This window comes from Thamnophis elegans, chromosome 5 (genome assembly GCF_009769535.1).
Source record: "Thamnophis elegans isolate rThaEle1 chromosome 5, rThaEle1.pri, whole genome shotgun sequence".
NCBI lineage: Eukaryota > Metazoa > Chordata > Lepidosauria > Squamata > Colubridae > Thamnophis > Thamnophis elegans.
This window is the reverse complement of record NC_045545.1, coordinates 23,861,226-23,879,401: the sequence shown is the minus strand read 5'-3', so window position 1 is coordinate 23,879,401 and position 18,176 is coordinate 23,861,226. Positions and strand designations below refer to the sequence as shown.

The window sequence follows — 18,176 nt, the reverse complement described above, 5'->3', positions numbered from 1 at the left end:
TTCACATTGGGCTGAAATGCCATAAACATAAATGTAGTTGTGCTAAATGCTAATGATTTGAATACAGCTAGACAGAAATAATTATTTTTCCAACGTAATGAAGCTTGGCCAATTTATTCTTTTTTGGGATTTGGCATTTGTGTTTATAAGGCAGCCACAGCTGTATATCACAGATAAAGTCTAAGACAATGTATGCCGTATATAATTTAACAAGGTGAATGTTCTCCTGCATTAGAGGAACCTCCAGGGATCATTTTAAAATTTCTACAACATATTTTTTACAACATGTGCCATGCGTTCATGAATGACCAGTTGGTGGCAGCAAAGAAATACTGAAAATCATTGCTGCTTCCAATTAATGTCCCGTCCATCTGGGTGTTCCCTGCCCACATTTGTTAGCTACAACAAAGCACCATTTTCTTGAAAAGCATATTCAGGGATTGGTCATCAATAGTTACTAATCAAACTCAGCAGAGGTATTAAATGGACTAGCATAGGTTGCAGTTCTTTAACATGTTCATTAATTGCTTGAAAGAAGCTTGTTATGTATATAATATGCATGTTACAATCTCGCTTTGAACAGTTGCTCAAAATTTCACGTTGTCTTGCTTGACAAGTCTGAATAAAATAAATTTAGTATTTTTCAATAACATTATTATGCATTGGGGAGATTTGAGGGTCTTGTGAGACGACTATATTTCTCATTGGAATTTTAATGTGTCACTATTATCAATTAAACCACAAATAGGCTTTAAGTTATTTGTTCAGCAGATGTTCCTTTTATAAACAGACAGAATTTTAATAAATGGTAGTAGGATATATTATAATTTCATGTACACGCAGGCAGTAATATATAGCTATTCTTGCCTGCAAGTTTTGTATTATGGTAAGTAGTTCAGCCTTAAATGAAACATGAAATGAAAGTATCCCATTAAGCCTCCAACCTCTGCAAAGTTGCTAATATATTGAAAGAAGGCTGAGCTACTGATGCTAGAAATACCTTTAAGCAGTTAACATTTTTGAAAGTTAATTCTCAATACCTCTATTTATCGTGGATTAGAGAAGAAGCTAAGTTGATTGGTGCTCTTTGAGGATCCTGTGAGATGGCCACATGTTATTGCAAAAAGTTCGAGGCAACTGAGTTTAAAAGGTTTAACACAGCATGAAAAACAGCTGATGGCAGAAAAACCCGAGAAGAATAATGCTGATTCTTCAGCAAGCTGGCAATTGAAGCAATAATCTTAAGTGTGGTGGTCTTGATCTAGTTCATAAATTATCCTTTAGAAAAATGCCTTCATTTTACTTGAACATTCATTGGGCCAAGGAAGGATAGAGGGAGGTCCAGGCTTGAGCAAAGTCTAGATTGTTTTTCATGCAAAGCAAAGATTTCCACCACTAAACCAGCTTCTCCAATATTTTTATCAGTTTACAATATATTCTCCAAATATCTTGTGATCAATTTCTGATAGAATAACCTGATATTTCCTCCATCTCTTTCTTCATTCCTATCTATCAGTTTCCCTATAATTTTATTTGTCAAAACCAGGGACCTGCAGTCAGGGGAGACAGGGGAGGTGGGGCCTCACCAGTGTCATGAGGAAAAGAAAAGAAAAATTAAAAGGAAAAAGGTTAAGGTAGTTGCTGCCAGACTCCAGAATCACAGTGGATGACTCTGAGTCTGCTTAGTGCTAATGGCAGGGGGAGGCGAGAGTTAAGCAAGGGTTAAAAGGCGAAAAATTCCTTATGCAAAGGAGGCACGTGATTCTCTGCCTCCTGATCTGGCAGCAGCAAATCTTGCCTATGTTGCCTTTTTATTTTTACATTTTTTAAAATTTTCATTGTGGCGGGCAGACAAGAGGAGAGTTGAAATTCACAGCTGGAAAAGGTATGTGGATCGGAGGGAGGGAGGGGGGGAATTCAAAATTATTGTAATTTAATTTGTAATTTTTTATTGTGAGTAATTTGTGTGTGCTGGTGTGTTTCTTTCTTCACTTCACTCAAACAAACTCTCAATTTGAGAGAGAGTTTGTTTGAGAAGAGAGGGGCAGCCCTCTCCCCCCCTGGGAGCCCTGTCCTGCTCCCCTCTCCCTTTCTTTCTCCTCCTCTCCCTTTTCTTCGCCGGCTGCCACCTCACCATCCCACCTCCTCCGTTCTCGCTGCTGTGTCCAACAGGCCAGACGTCTCACATTTATGTCCGTGATAAATGCGAGATGCCTGGCCTGTCAGACACAGCGGTGGGGTCGGAGGAGGCGGAGGGCAAGGCAGCAGAGTGCGGCAGTGGCAGGGACCTCCCCGTCACTGTGTCCGACAGGCCAGGCATCTTGTGTTTATGTCCGCCATAAACGTGAGATGCCTGGCCTGTCGGACACAGAGGCGGGGATGTTGCTTCTTGCCGCTGCCGCGCTCTTGCCTCACCAACCATAATCCTCACCGCACATCACTGGTCAAAACCCATATTAACTGGGTTTCAACTGGGTCCCTTAAAGGGACATGATGGCTCAGTGGCTAAGATGCTGAGCTTGTCGATCAGAAGGTCGGCAGTTTGGCAGTTTGAATCCCTAGCGCTACGCAGGGTGAGTTCCTGTTACTTGTCCCAGCTTCTGCCAAACTAGCAGTTTGAAAGCATGTAAAAATGCAAGTAGAAAAATAGGGAGCACCTTTGGTGGGAAGGTAACAGCGGTTCATGCACCTTCAGCATTTAGTCATGCCGGCCACATGACCATGATGATGTCTTCGGACAGTGCTGGCTCTTTGGCTTTGAAACAGAGGTGAGCACCACCCCCTAGAGTCGGGAATGAGTAGTACATATATGTGAGGGGAACCTTTACCTTTACCTTATCTTAATTGAACAGGAAGCATTCATATTTTCCCACATTTCTCATTTCATTCCTCAGGTTCTTGCCCATGAGTCAATTTCACAAAACACTTAAAATTCACGATAAAACCTCATTAGGTGAAGTTGGTTCAGTGTATGTCCAAATGTGCGAGTATTTCTGAATTGTCATCAGCTGTAGCAGTTTCATCAGAAACACCTGCCTGTCAAATTGTCAAGAATTTATGTTTGTTTTTTTCAAGATATGTTAAAGAAATTTGCCTCAATGTATTTCTGATGTTGACTGAGATTTAATAGTTTGCTTCAAACAAGAGATGTTTACTGCCAAGAGGCTGTTTGAGAAAGTGTGATAAACTAGTATCAAGAAGAAATGATCATTATCAATGTTAGTAACAGAAAATGAAAATCAGGATCAGAATTTTCTAAGGAAAAGAACAAATAAATCAAAATAAAAACCTCCCCGTATTATATAATTTTCTAATTTGTTCTTCTTCATCATTCATTACTTATTCCCCATGACAGGATAGTTAAACATCCAAACTGCAATGTTCTTTGCCAAATCTTGATTAATTGCACTCCTATTTTTTGTGTGGGAATGAACTATACAATTGAAAGTCACTACAAGCTATAGTTGTACGTCCTAGCAAGTGCTACATAAACTATTTCTATGCAAACAAGACTCAAATATTATTTTCTAGGCTCCGTGCAAGTTTATAACTTAGGGCATCTCCTACATTCCAATACAACACACCACAACCAGGGGTGGTATTTACTTCTCTTCCTTTCCGGTTCACAAATGTGAGTGTACATGTCCTTGCGCTCGCTTAACTTGCATGCACCCTGTCTGTGCATGCACTCAGCCTTCCACGCACACACTTTGGCTAAAAAAAGTGCCTAAATGGGATGCCATAGAGCCGGTGTGGGTGGGTGAGGCCACCTGCGTTTTCCGCTACCAGTTTGAGTGAACTGGTCCAAACTGGCAGAATGCCACCTCTGACTATATCTGCTTCACTGTAGCAGTTCAGATATTACAGCAAAAATATGGGAAGTACTAGTCCTCCTTTAGGTATGGGCGTCATCTAGGAGGTGAATTTAGGCCATTTAACAACTCACTTCAGGGTTATGTGAAGAGAACAGGAGGAATGAACATTATGCATGTCACCTTCAGTTGTACAAAAAATGGTGTAATATAAATCTAATAAATAAATAATGAAATATTTTAAATCATTTCTGTATTTTGTATTTCCCCTTGAGAGATCAGGGTGTTATGCTAGAAATAAATATGCTGCTGTAATTCCTATTACTAGCATTGATTCCCCACCTTAGCGAAATTTCTTCTGGTGAGTTATCTCTTTTCTTCTACATTCATGGTACTAGGAACAAAAAAGGGCCTACATCAATTTGGTGTAGTGAGGAAGGTACTGGCCTAGAAACCAGGAGACTATGAGTTTGAGACCCACCTCAGTGTGAGAAACAGAAGGGTGACTTTGGGTTAGTCTCCCTGAATCCAACTTACTTCACAGGGTTGCTGTTGTAGGGAGAATAGGAGGAAGGAAGAGTATTATGTATGTTCTCCACCTTGATTTGTGTATGAAAAAAAGGCAGGATAGAAATCTAAAAAAAAGAAAGAAAGAAAGAAAAAGAAGACAAATCCTAGCCACTACTGTACAGTCCTTGACTTATAAAAGTTCATTTAGTGACTGTTCAAAGTTACAACTGCACTTGAAAAAGTGAGTTATGACCATTTTTCACCCTTATGACCATTGCAGCATTTCCATGGTCATGTAATTTACATTCAGATGCTGGACAACTGAGTCACTTTTATGGCTATTGCAGTGTCCCAAAGTCATGTGATCCCCTTTGGTGATCTTCTGACAAGCAATGTCAATGAGGAAGCCAGATTCACTTAACAACCATATTACTAATTATAATAATATATTTATATTAATATATTTATATATTTATAATTAAAATTATAAATTTGCCCAGATGAGGAAACATCACATTCCTCAAATAGTTAATAAAATGAAGCATGTACATTTATTACATTTATATTCTATTCTCTCCCCTGAGGGGGCTTAAAATAAGGAGTGTGTTCATGAGTCTCACCTAATTTTATTTCCATAATAAAGGAGTACATGATATAGCAATAGCAATAGCACTGAGACTTATATACTGCTTTATAGTGCTTTACAGCCCTCTCTAAGCAGTTTACAGAGTCAGCTTATTGCCCCCAACAAACTGGGTCCACATTTCACCGACCTCAGAAGGATGGAAGGCTGAGTCAACCTTGAGCCTGGTGAGAATCCCCTGGCCGTGACCAGGGGGGCCTTTTACCAGGTTCGCCTGGTACGTCAGTTGTACCCCTTCCTGGATCGGGATGCTCTGTGCACAGTCACTCATGCCCTTGTCCTTTCTTTCCTGGACTACTGCAACACTCTCTACATGGGGCTGCCCTTGAAGAGCACCTGGAAGCTTCAGGTGGTCCAGAATGCGGGAGTGCGGGTTATCATGGGGGTATCTAGGTGCTCCCATGTTACACCCCTTTTAGGCGGCCTGCACTGCTTGCCGGTTGTTTTCCAGGTGCGATTCAAGGTACTAATTATGACCTTTAAAGCACTCCATGTCTTAGGCCCAGGGTACCGGCGAGACCACCTACTGCCATCAGTAGCCTCCCACTGTCCAGTGCAATCCCACAGAGTTGGCTTCCTCAGGGTACAGACAGACAGTGTTGGCTAGCGACCCCCGGGGGGAGAGCCTTCTCTGTGGGAGCGCCTTCCCTCTGGAATGAGCTGCCCCCGGAGCTTCACATAATCCCCGACCTCCGGTCCTTCCGACATGCCCTAAAAAGTTGGCTTTTCCAGCATGCCGGCCTGGCCTGAACAGAATAAAATAAATGATTAATTTAATTGTTAATTTTAATCTAATTTTTAAAAAAATATTGTTAATATTAATTGGGTTTGTTTTTGGATACTTTATTTAATTTCCTTTTTAACTTTTGTAATATGTGTTTTTTTATGTTGTACGCCTGAGTCCTTTGGGAGAAGGGCGGCATATAAATCCAATAAACAAACAAACAAACATAATCAAACTGTCAAATGACAGTCAGTAGCCTGAAGTACTGCATTCTAACCACTGCATTACCACGGCTCTTAGTATATAGCTTATGGTCCTGACACCCAGTAACTTTCACACTGACTAGAAAACTTTCCTCATCCAAGTCCAGTATCTCAATTGCTACACTATGGTGCCTCCCATATTACCTGTTCTCCCTAATTTTATAATTTATTTTTCCTCAACCTAAACTCTGTTATTCCACTGAAACTATTGATAGCTGTAATGAAAAGTAGTAACAGGATGTATACATCAAGGAATTATTCTAGCTTCCTATCAAGTGAAAACCAAAGTACAGACATTTTGTATTTTATTCAGGTTTGGCTTTGTAAAATCATTCCCAATTTCTTAAATGTGTCATGTTTTCCCCACTTCAGATTTCTACAGTGAAAACTGTTTTCTCTGCCAAACACCCCTCCTGTCATTTATATAGTATTAAAGCAATGGATACATTCAATATTTAGCAATAAATGTTGCACATAATATTCACAAAAAAGAGATGAAGAGAAAGAAACAAAGCAAAAGCCCATACAAATACCTTGCTTATAGCAGAACAGCCAATAATCAATTTAACACAGATGATATCACAAAGGGAGTAGAAAAGCAAAGATGCTTCACAACGGTGCCAACACTATGCATCTGCTAGGTGATCTTTAGAACACACAGAAAGAGAGAAGCACTTTAATTAAAAAAAAATCTATGAAGGCAGACTAACATTTGCCCAAAGAGCAACACAAACTGTGACTACACAAGCAGAAAAGGAGCAGCTCAGCAGTATCAGAAATAATACTGTTTATCATCAAGGGGATGTAGATTGATATGACAGCATATATATATATATATATATATATATATATATATATATATATATATATATATATATATATATATATATATATATATATATATATATTGTCATTCGTCAAAAAGGGGGAAAAGGGGTGCCAAAGCATACTTTGGAGGTGGGTGGGTGTACTGGGATACTGACCTGAGCTTGAGACACGACTAGTAGTGGTAGGCTCAATAATTTCTAAAAAAGGGGGAAAAAGAAGACAGCTTGTATATGAATTATATATGGAAGACAACTATCAAATGAGTGAGTCAACAGTTTTAGGCATGCAACATATAAGGGCCAACTTAGGGTCTCTAAAAGAATGTGCGGTGTTAGCAGTAGGTGTTAACAGTAGGGACGGAATCAAACAGGGTGTGTGGGAATCGGCAAGATATCTAAATGACCTGATCTCTCCAAAACAAAGAATAGCTTTCTTCAGAGCCAGATTTAACATTCTTCCTTCAGCACTCCTCCAGGGCAGGTATAAGAGAACACCTATAGCAGAATGCGTTTGCATATCTGGTAAAGGAGAAGTGGAAGATAATTCACTATAGATGTGAATTATGATGTGGAAGATAATGTACTATTACACTGCAAGCTATACAGAGCTTGTAGGTCTGCATATATTCTCCCCTTATTAGAGAGATTGCCAGGGAGGGCAGACAATTTTTATCTAGGCTTCCTCCTCCAGGACACTAACCCGGTTACCACGTATGCAGTGGCAAAGTTCTGTGTGGCTGCAATGTCCATAAGAAAAAAATTGGCAACAGTATAGTACCATCTTGTACCAATTATCTGGTCATACCTTTAACAATCTTTGGACCATAATGTTATTATCCACTTTTAATGTAAATACTTTTAATTATATTTTAATGTTAGTATTTTTAATATAGTGTAAAGACAAATGTATACTGCTGGTCTTTGACCGTAATAAAGATCTTTATATAGTGGGGAAAAAAATGTGCATGAAAACCTACCTGAAGTTTACAAAGGTGGTTGTGTTGGGTGTTTTCTTTTAAAAAGGAAATAGCCTCTTGAGTCAAACTTGATTCCTAATAACTTTAGGGATATGTCTTTGTAGTCTTCTTAACAAAAAATCCTACAGCTTAGGAATTTCTGATGAGCTGCTAGGCAAAGTACTAGCCAAGTCCCTCTATGCTGAGTTGGTTTGGTGGGACAACCTGGTTAAGTGGATTACTAAGTGCAGCTTATAAAGTGGATCTTACTGTTGTCCTTTAGTGCAAATAGGTAGTTTGTATTTAATCAAACACAGGTGTTAAAAATGCCTCTGCTTCACAGATAAAACTCATTTTACAGTTTTGATCCAGGAAAATATTCTGAATAATAAAAACAACAACATTTTCCTTGAAGTAACATAAACTGTATGTAAGTACCACAGAGGTTTAGCAAATCAAATGATTTGATGTTTCTCAACAAAGAGATATTTTATAGTCTTTTAAAAATACTAAACAAGACAAAAAAAGCAAATATGACAACTGTGAAGGAAGCACCAGTTAGCAGTACTTAAAAAAAAAAAACAATCAGAAAACTAATTGTCCTTAAATAATTTGTTTGGAATGAAATCCAACTAATTTAGCAGAACTAACTTTCAAATTATGAGTGCTGAACTGTTTTTCATGTCACAACATATTTTTTTTCCTTTACTTACTTCACTTACTGACTGATGTAGCATACTCAAATTCAAAACAATTTTAAATATACAACTTAAAAAAAAACAAATTCAAATGAGTAGTCTTTGAAATGTGGCTGTTTTTGAAATGGGGAGATGCATACCAAAATTGGCCATCATTACACTTAGAGCACTTTTTAAAATGCAATCCATTATATGAGATCCCCAGAAAACAAAAATGGCAACCAATTTCTTATTTAAATTAGCACATTTTTTAAAACCTTGGAAACAATTTTGGCACTTCTTGATAATTGTGCTACTTGAAGATCTTGACCTGAAATGCAGTAACTTTGCAATTCCTTTGAGGATCTAAAATACATGCCCTTTGAAAGACTATTATTTCATATCATATACTGTCAATCATATCCAATGACTAAAGGTACAGTATTAATTTTGCCCCCATTTGCTCAGACAACTCACAGTTGCTCTTATGGTGAAATACCATAGCATTTCTCAAATCGGTATTCAAGCATCACTCTATTATAGGGAGAAAAAGCAGTTAAGAGGCATTTAATTTTCATTCTTACTTAGCATATATTACAATTTCACCAGGAGTTAACCTACCCTTTAGTCTTTAGGTGTTTATACTTATATATAAAATGCTGATGTGAAAGTAGGAGTAAAATTCTTGTATCTTTCAAAAAAGGAAATAGTCTTGCAAATCAAACCAAAGTTAACAATAGAGGTGATATACTAAACTCAGATTTTTATAGATGATCTAAGAAATGATTAAATAGTATCCACTGAAGAAAAGAATATTGGCTCATGAATGAAGGCAAATATATGTGTGGGATAATGCTGCAAGATCCAATCTGGGTCAGTCACCAGGATCAGAGGTTTAGTCTTCTGAGCATTCTGAGTTGTGCTAGAGCCCATTCTCAGAATGTGGTGAGAGAGAAGTTCCTGGAAAATGGGCTCCAGCCCAAGTCAGAAAGTTCGGAAGACCTGCTTACCGACCCAGATTGGATCCTGCAGAATATTTGCTGTATGATTTTAAAAGTGGAAGAGGGAGGAGGCATTTCCCCTCCTAATTTCTTATCTTCCTATAGCACAATAAGTGGTATTTAGCTCTGACCAGTTCTGGAGCTCTGACCAGTTCTGGAGAACCGGTAGCGGACCAGTAGTTCAGAAAACTGGTAAATACCACCTCTGACTGGCCCTGCCCCCATCTATTCTCTGCCTCCCGAGTCCGAGCTGATCAGGAGGAAATGGGGATTTTGCAGTAACCTTCCCCTGGAGTGGGGAGGGAATGAGATTTTACAGTATCCTTTCCCTGCCACACCCACCAAGCCACACCCACTAAACAATGCCACGCTCACCAAGCCATGCCCACAGAACTGGTAGTAAAGAAAATTGAATCTCACCACTGTATAGCACCCTACCTTCCTAAGTATCTATTTTGCTTGATACTAGGCCTTCGATTCAGACAAATTCTATTTGCATATGCTAACATTTGACTCTAAGAATATGCCTCATAATACCAACTTGAAGCACAATTAAAATAATACATTTACTACAGAATAAATAGTAATATTTACTTGAGAGACCGCCTACTGCCAATTACCTCCACGCGACCTATTAGATCTCATCGATTAGGCCTCCTCCGAGTTCCATCTGCCGGTCAATGCCGACTGGTGACTATGCGGAGGAGAGCCTTCTCGGTGGTAGCTCCGACCCTATGGAACGATCTCCCCGTGGAGATTCGTACCCTCACCACCCTCCAGACCTTCCGCACAGCCCTCAGAATCTGGCTATCCCGTCAGGCCTGGGGCTAAGACTGTAACCCGCCCGAATGGTATGAATGTTGTGTTTTTTAATTATGTATTGTCTTATATGTTAAAAGTTTGTCTCCCCCTCCCCTTTTGGTTGTGAGCCGCCCTGAGTCCCCCCAGGGAAAAGGGCAGCATACAAATAAACTTCAAATCAAATCAAAATCAAAAATATTCAGTGTTATGAGATCATACGTAGGTTGCAAACTTATTCAACATTAACTAATTTTAGTATATCTTAGTATATAACAATAATTTAGCCATGTCTCTGGAATTTATTTACATAGCATATAATCTTGTTCCTGGTTTATTTTCTAAAAATAAACAAGTGTTTTGAGGCTCCTATGTAATGGGACATCTGGCTACTTGACACTTTAAGATATGTTGAGGTAAAGCCCCAGAATTTTCCATCACGCAATGGGCTGTTGTTCTTTTATAGATTTTTTATTTTCTTTAAAGTTCATCAACCCTCTAGAGTTGATTTTTTGAATTGAGTGACCATACAAATCATTTATAATAATAGCAATGAAGTAATAAATAACATTTAATAATATACTTTCACACATTCTGCCATGTTCTTTCTCTTGTTAATAGAAATTTGCTGAAAATATATGGCTATGGACAGCATGGCATCTCAAGAAGGGAGAGAACATAGAAAGTGTGTCAGAGTACAAATCACACACACAAACACAGACACAGACACAGACACAGACACACACATATCTTTAAATGGCTGCACTTATTTAGTTTTTTGGTGAGAAGAAAGAAGTAGCATTCTCCAGACCACTTTTAGAGAAGAATGTGGAAATAGTCACCTTGCATAATTTTCTTAATGGTAGGCTAATAACCATACAAGGTTCTTGTCTTTCAAGTAAATGGTCTGTAACTGGTGTGCTGACTTTGTGTGCTGACTTGCTGAACTTAATACACCTATGAACAGGCGGAGATCATTTAATGCAAATCCTAATTCAAGGTTTATTACTACAGTTTATTATTAGCATTGGGATCTGTTAATGTGTTTCTACTAGAAGAAACTGTATATTATAAAATAATTAAGAAGCAAGCATTTATTGACCAGATGTATTTATTATCTATCTGGAAATAGATTCAAAATGAATTTACTGAAAGGCTCACAAGTATATAGTTTATGGTAGAATAATCTCAAAATAATTAAACAGTAGACAGATAAGTAAAGATAAGCAAAATCTAAGGAAAGAAAAAATAATGATTTAGCCAATCAGCTAAATCATACATCTAAGTCATACATCTTCTCATTCATTTCCAGACTAAAATCCATCATCCTAAATTCTTGCTTTAGTTTTGTAGTGGAAAAATCTCATAGGATTGAGACAAAGCAATTGGAGATGTCAGAAACTGGCTTCTTAAAATTAAAAATAAATACAATGATCACTGGATTCCAAGCAACAAAACACAGGATCCCAATGGCAGATTAACACAAATCTTATACAGGTTACATCAGACTCTAAGGAATTGCACCACATTTTAAGGAATATGGGCTAATTGAATAATGGTTTGCAGTCACTTTAATAAGGAAATAAAGGCTGTTATTTTGGAAAAGGACTTGTTTGGAGGAAAGAACTTAAACATATATGCAATATCTTACCAAAGGCATGGATACCAAATACTCTTGGTGCTATTGTAACAGCGATGCTTTTTATTTCCTAAACATATGACAGCCTGAGTGACTTTCTTATTTTTATCTTTGAATAAATTAGCAGAACCAGAGGATAGCTTACACATCAAAACTTCCCTTAGGCACAGGGATGCAACATTAAAGCTATGGATCTAGTGGATTTAACTATTCCTAGTGTCAGGAATAATTGCTAATTGTCTTGCAGTCTGACCTTTCTTGCTTGTATTTATTTACATAAAACAAGTATATGGCCACCCATCTTAAACCAAACTATGGGTGGCTCATTACCCAAGGATAGAACAATATGTAGAAACATTAAAACAAAAACAGGAAAACTAAACCAGAAAAAGTGACACCATTGATAAAACTTTCCGAGACATCCCACAATACACACCTCCCATGCCAATTTTAATGTCTCTCAAAACAGAAGAGAAGAAAGTCACATTTCAAATCAAGCACTTTCATGAAGCGTTACCAAGTACAATAGCTTTTTAAATTCTATGCAAGTCACAAAGTTAATTGGTTTTACCCTCTAATACTACTATGGTATGAACATAGCTAAAGGTAAAGGCTCCCCTCGCACATATGTCCTAGTCATTCCCGACTCTAGGGGGCGGTGCTCATCTCCGTTTCAAAGCCGAAGAGCCAGTGCTGTCTGAAGACATCTCCGTGGTCATGTGGCCGGCATGACTAAATGCCGAAGGCACACAGAATGCTGCTACCTTCCCACCAAAGTGGTCCCTTTTTTCTACTTGCATTTTACATGCTTTCGAACTGCTAGGTTGGCTGAAGCTGGAACAAGAAATGGGAGCTTACTCTGTTACGCGACATTAGGGATTCGAACAGCCAACCTTTCTGCATGTTCTTCACCATTTTTTCAACTGGACAGCTTAATCATAAACAAAGATATGATATTTTAAAAAACATATTGGTGTAAAGCAAGAATAAATAATTTTCCAAGCTTTTTGTATTAATATAATACAAAATCGTGTTAATGTAGTATGAATCCACCATTAGTGTGAATGTGTAAATATATCTAAAATGAATAAATAACTAGTGAATAAACACAAGCTTCCTAGGTGATTTTAAGAACCCTAACACTTTATTTTATAGAAAAACATTAGTACAGAATTTTTTCATAATCTTTAGGGCCTTTCAGTTATCATTTCTTAAAGGTTTTTCTTAGGTTTATTGGGAAGGAGGCATATTATTAATAAAAGTATAAGTTACAGTGATAGTTAACACAGTATAGGGACATGCCACATGTAAAAAGTTCATTACTACCCCCCCCCCAAAAAAAAAAAGAGGAGAAAAAGATATAAGATTGAAACCTCGGGGTTGATCTCTCTCTGTTTTTCTGTATTCTGTAATTGTTAATCATCTCTTTAGATTGGATTTCTAGTTTTCAGTTAAATGATCTGTCAGTCTGTCTGTCTGTCTATCACGTCAAGTATTTGGACATTTCCCTGTTAGCTTATTTCTGGGTGTCAGGGATAAGATGGTTAGATATCAAAAGACTCTTGCCTGCATGAAGTTGTATTGCATGTCATGGACAATGAGTAATGTAATCATCAACAATTAGTATCCTTGGTATCCTTCTGCGACGGCTGGGGGAGGTGCGAGGCACCGTTTTAAGGTGCTTCTCCTCTTACCTCTCGGACAGGTCGCAGTCGGTGTTGGTTGGAGGACAAAAGTCAACCCCTAGGCCCCTTAAATATGGGGTGCTGCAGGGCTCGGTCCTGTCCCCCCTCCTATTTAATATCTACATGAAGCCACTGGGTGAGATCATTCGCCGGCACGGGATTAAATACCACCAATATGCGGATGATACCAAGTTGTATCTGTCCGCCCCGTTCCAACTCAGCCAATGGTGGAAGTGATGTGCCAGTGCCTGGAGGCTGTCAGGGTCTGGATGGGAGCGAACAAGCTTGCACTCAATCCAGACAAGACCGAGTGGCTATTGATGTTGCCCCCCAAGGATAGTCCAGATATTCCATTCCTTAGCCTGGGGGGTGAAATTTTACACCCCTCAGAGAGGGTCCGCAACTTGGGTGTCCTCCTGGACTTGCAGCTGACACTTGAACATCATCTGTCGGCTGTGATCAGGGGGGCTTTTGCCCAGGTTCTCCTGGTGCACCAGTTGCAGCCCTACCTGGACCGGGAGGCACTTCAAATGGTCACTCATGCCCTCGTCACCTCAAGGCTTGATTATTGTAATGCGCTCTACTTGGGGCTGCCCCTGAAAAGTGTTCGGAGACTACAGTTGGTCCAGAATGCAGCCACGCAAGCGATATTGGGTGTACCTAGATGCACCCATGCTACACCTATCCTCCGTGAGCTGCACTGGCTTCCTATCAGTCTCTGGACACGCTCCAAGGTGCTGGTTATCACCTTTAAAGCCCTACATGGCCTAGGACCCGGATATCTGCGAGACTGCCTCCTGCCACATACCTCCCAACGGCTGATAAGATCTCACAGGTTGGGCCTTTTCTGGGTGCCATCGACCGGACAATGCCGGCTGACGACCCCTCGGGGGAGGGCCTTCTCTGTAGCTGCTCTGGCCCTGTGGAACGATCTACTCGCAGAGATCTGGACCCTTCCCACTCTCTCAGCCTTCCGAAAAGCCACTAAAACCTGGCTATTCCGGCAGGCCTGGGGCTGTTGACCTCATGAACGAGGTCCAGCCCCACCCAGATTGAGTGTATGGTGTGTTGCTTTTAAATCTGTTTTCTCTTTCCCTATTTTTAACTTTTTATCTTTTTGTCTTGTACGTTGTAAGCCGCCCGGAGTCCTACGGGATTTATATAAATATAAATTTATTAAATTACAAATTAATTAATTAGTTGATGGTTCAATCCAGCAGTGGCCAAGTGCACCTCAAAATGTCCCATTCTAAAAACATTCACGACTTCAGCAGGTCAAGGAACCATTGTCAAAAGAAGAGAAAGAAATGTCCTCCATGTATAGAATGACCACTTGGTTGATATGAGTCTCTGTTCTATAATCAATCTGACCTCATCTTTTTCATTGTGATCAAACTATACTTCAAAACCACTTTATTTAATTAATGCAGAGTATTTCTTTCACAAAAGTTGAGTCGTTTTCTTAAGTGCTAATAGGTTTAATTTTGGGGAGAAATCAAGATTGATTTATCTCCTCACTAAATATAAATTGAGGACAGGATCAAAGAACTCTGAAGCCAAAAAGGTATAAATCATACTGTGTTCTGAAGAATAAAATGTAAAAGCACTAGGTAATATTGGAGGTGGATTGGATGTTTAAAAAAGAAAAAAAGAAAAGAAATAAATATATTCAGCCCAACTTCTTCTAGACTTTGTTTTGATAAAACAAACATCCTGTTCCAGGAATTTGTACTGCACAATAACCATTCCTCTGAACAGAGAGATTCACATTTAAATGAACCCATCCATTCAAATAAATGGAAAGTTCAACAATAGGAAAAACATTTATTTTTAAATATGAATTATAGGAGATCATTTTGATTCTATTATTCCAGTACTAGGGTAGTAGGGCCAGGGAGAATAATTCTGAAGGCAGGTATGACAAAGAAAAGAATAATAAATTTATGTTTGCAGAGTTATTGATTATCTAATTTGTTTTACCAGGCTTGCACGCTACTCCAATCAATAATGACTCTAAGCAGTGCACATAGTCAAAGTTGCTTCCACTGAATCTTATTGCCACCATTTGGTTTTAAATAGATATTTGTGAGCAACTGTACAAGTGAAAAAATCAATATGGGGACAATTTTGAGGGGCAAGGGTTAAGCAACATTCAGTTGCTTAGTGTTTGCCTCCCTTTATGTTCTTTCCATCCAGACTTTAGTGTTGCCTCTTTATGGTATTTTTCATCCACACAGCTGTAGAAGTTATTTTAGAGGATCGAGGGTAGAGAAGACACGAGAGCCAGGACTTCAAACAGAACAGGTTTATTTTAGAACAGTTTGACAGCGATTCAAATGTATCGTTCAGTTAACAATGTATTTATACAGGCAACAAGAACAGACGGGCCAATGGGCGCTCAGCAAGCGTCTGGCAACTGCTGACGCTGCGCCCCGACCAATCAGAATGGCTCGGGCGGCTAGCAACAGGCTATGCTGCGCCTCAGCCAATCAGGGCGCAGCCTGGTCTGTTGCTTGTCTCCCGGTCGTAACTATGAGGACTTTATGAGTCCTTAACAGTTATCTTAAGCGCTATCATCCTAGGTTGTCTGAATGTTTAATGCTGCTTTATGTTATCAATCCACATGTGGATTACAGTCTCAGAATCACAAAACCTATTTTGCTTAAATTAGTAAATTGCAAGATCATAGGGACATATGTTGTCTTCTTTCTAACTGACTGATAATCTTCCTTCTTTTTCACCAACAAAAAAGAAAATTGGAACAGTTGTTCAGAACTATGCCATTGGTAGAGCCTTTGGAATATGCCACCTGAAACCACTTCTTAAAGCAACTACTTCAATTTACATCACATGAATAAATACCAAAGTGGATAAGTAAGACTGCTGTGGTGATCAGAAATTTAAAAACCCTTTCTCCTCAAAATCTATATGGTTTGTACAAAGCTCTCTTGACAAGTAGAAAAATCCCAGTACATATATTGATCTGCTGAACAAAAAAGAGGGATGTGTATAATTGTGGTGACTATTTAGAAAAATCATGTAGAAAAATGATAAAATCATGTGGAAGGATGAAAATATATATTTTTGAGAAAAAAATCTAATTCTTATGACCATTCAGCACTAGATACCCGAGGTTTCTTTTCAATCATTTACCTTTACTAAATGATTTATAACAAGGTTTATGTAAGTTTTGATAAACATGTAAACATGACCTTTTCTTCACTCACCAGATAAAATAATATTATAAAGTATGAATGCCAACTAGTAGAACAATGGTGGGATTCAAATTTTTTTACTACCAGTTTTGTGGGCGTGGCTTGGTGGGTGTGGCAGGGGAAGGATATTGTAAAATCTCCATTCCCTCCCAATCAGCTGGGACTCGGAAGGCAGAGAATACATCCTGGCAGGGCCAGTCAGAAGTGGTATTTACCAGTTCTCTGAACTACTCAAAATTTCCGCTACTAGTTCTCCAGAACTGGTCAGAACCTGCTGAATACCATCTCTGTAGTAGAGCTGTCTGGAACTTGTAACCCAGTTCTATAACAGACCTAAATTAAACAGAACTAAAAATGTTTGTTTATTTGGAGATAGTTCATTAGTCTGAAGAATTATTTGTTTGGAGATGTGTCTTCACTCTAAGATTAACTGAAAGAAATACTTTAGAAGAAAACAAAAAGACAGCCAAGTTCTATATTAGATGCAAATTTTATTTGCAATCATGAGAATAACCCAAATATTGAGCAAAAGTTAAAAGTATGAATTTTAGGAATTTGAATTAAAAATTAATGAAAACAATGTTTTTATTAATAAAATGAATTAAGCAAATACGTTCTGTAAAAGTGAAATGAAATTCTTTATTCCTGCAAATAATTGAAATGATTTCTTAAATGATACTTCTCCTTTCTCCTGGAAATAGAACAAAAAGTAAACAGGGATCCAATGATACAACACTTCCAGATATAAAATCACTTAATGAATGAGCTAGCAGGCAAAAATTAAAGAGGGAAAATAAATAATCACCAAGAAGAAGAAATTAAAGTTTCCATGAAAAACTCATAGCATTAATTTTAATTGCCCGTTTGTGTCATATTTTACAGCGCCATTTACTTACAGTATAAATGACTGAAGTAGCATTTTCATTAAAAACACACATATATTATTTGAAATAGCCTAGTTGGCAGGACAAATTTCGTCATTTGTAAAAATCCACAAGGAAGATAATGAAAGAGAATGCTTTATAGTTATATCATATCTTTTAAATAAATAAAAAGCTGAGCAAGTAAATGATTTTTTTCTTTAGAAATACCCAGAAAGCATGTTTTTATGCTTTTTTAAAAAATAATGCTTTAATATTCCATTACTGTAACAATGAATACTTTCAAAATCAATAATGGACATTGCTTATGTCAATAAAATCAATAATATAGGTTAATTCTTATTAAAACATGAAGTTACTGTGGCATATTTCTGTGATAAAGATTAGTTTGCAGAAATTAGACCATGAAACCTTTTCATTTCTCGGGGTACACATTTTTTTAAACGGCCACTCTGAACAAAAAGTTGGTGATGGTGATATCATCAGAAAAGTTGGAACTGGATTTTTTTTCCAGTTTTTGAGACTAGGATTTATATATTTGAAAC

General features: G+C 38.2%; 1 protein-coding gene across 2 annotated transcripts in view; it reads right to left on the bottom strand.

The window, feature by feature from the left end:
* The window catches only part of NEGR1 (neuronal growth regulator 1), a 547,611-nt gene that overhangs the window by 56,116 nt on the left and 473,319 nt on the right, over positions 1–18,176 (bottom strand). The window contains exon 7 of one of the 2 annotated variants that reach the window (XM_032218388.1): positions 6,936–6,977. The exons of the other annotated variant lie outside the window; for it this stretch is intronic. Coding sequence (XP_032074279.1) covers positions 6,936–6,977 — 42 coding nt within the window. The remainder of the gene's footprint in view (positions 1–6,935; positions 6,978–18,176) is intronic. 2 annotated transcript variants of the gene reach the window in all.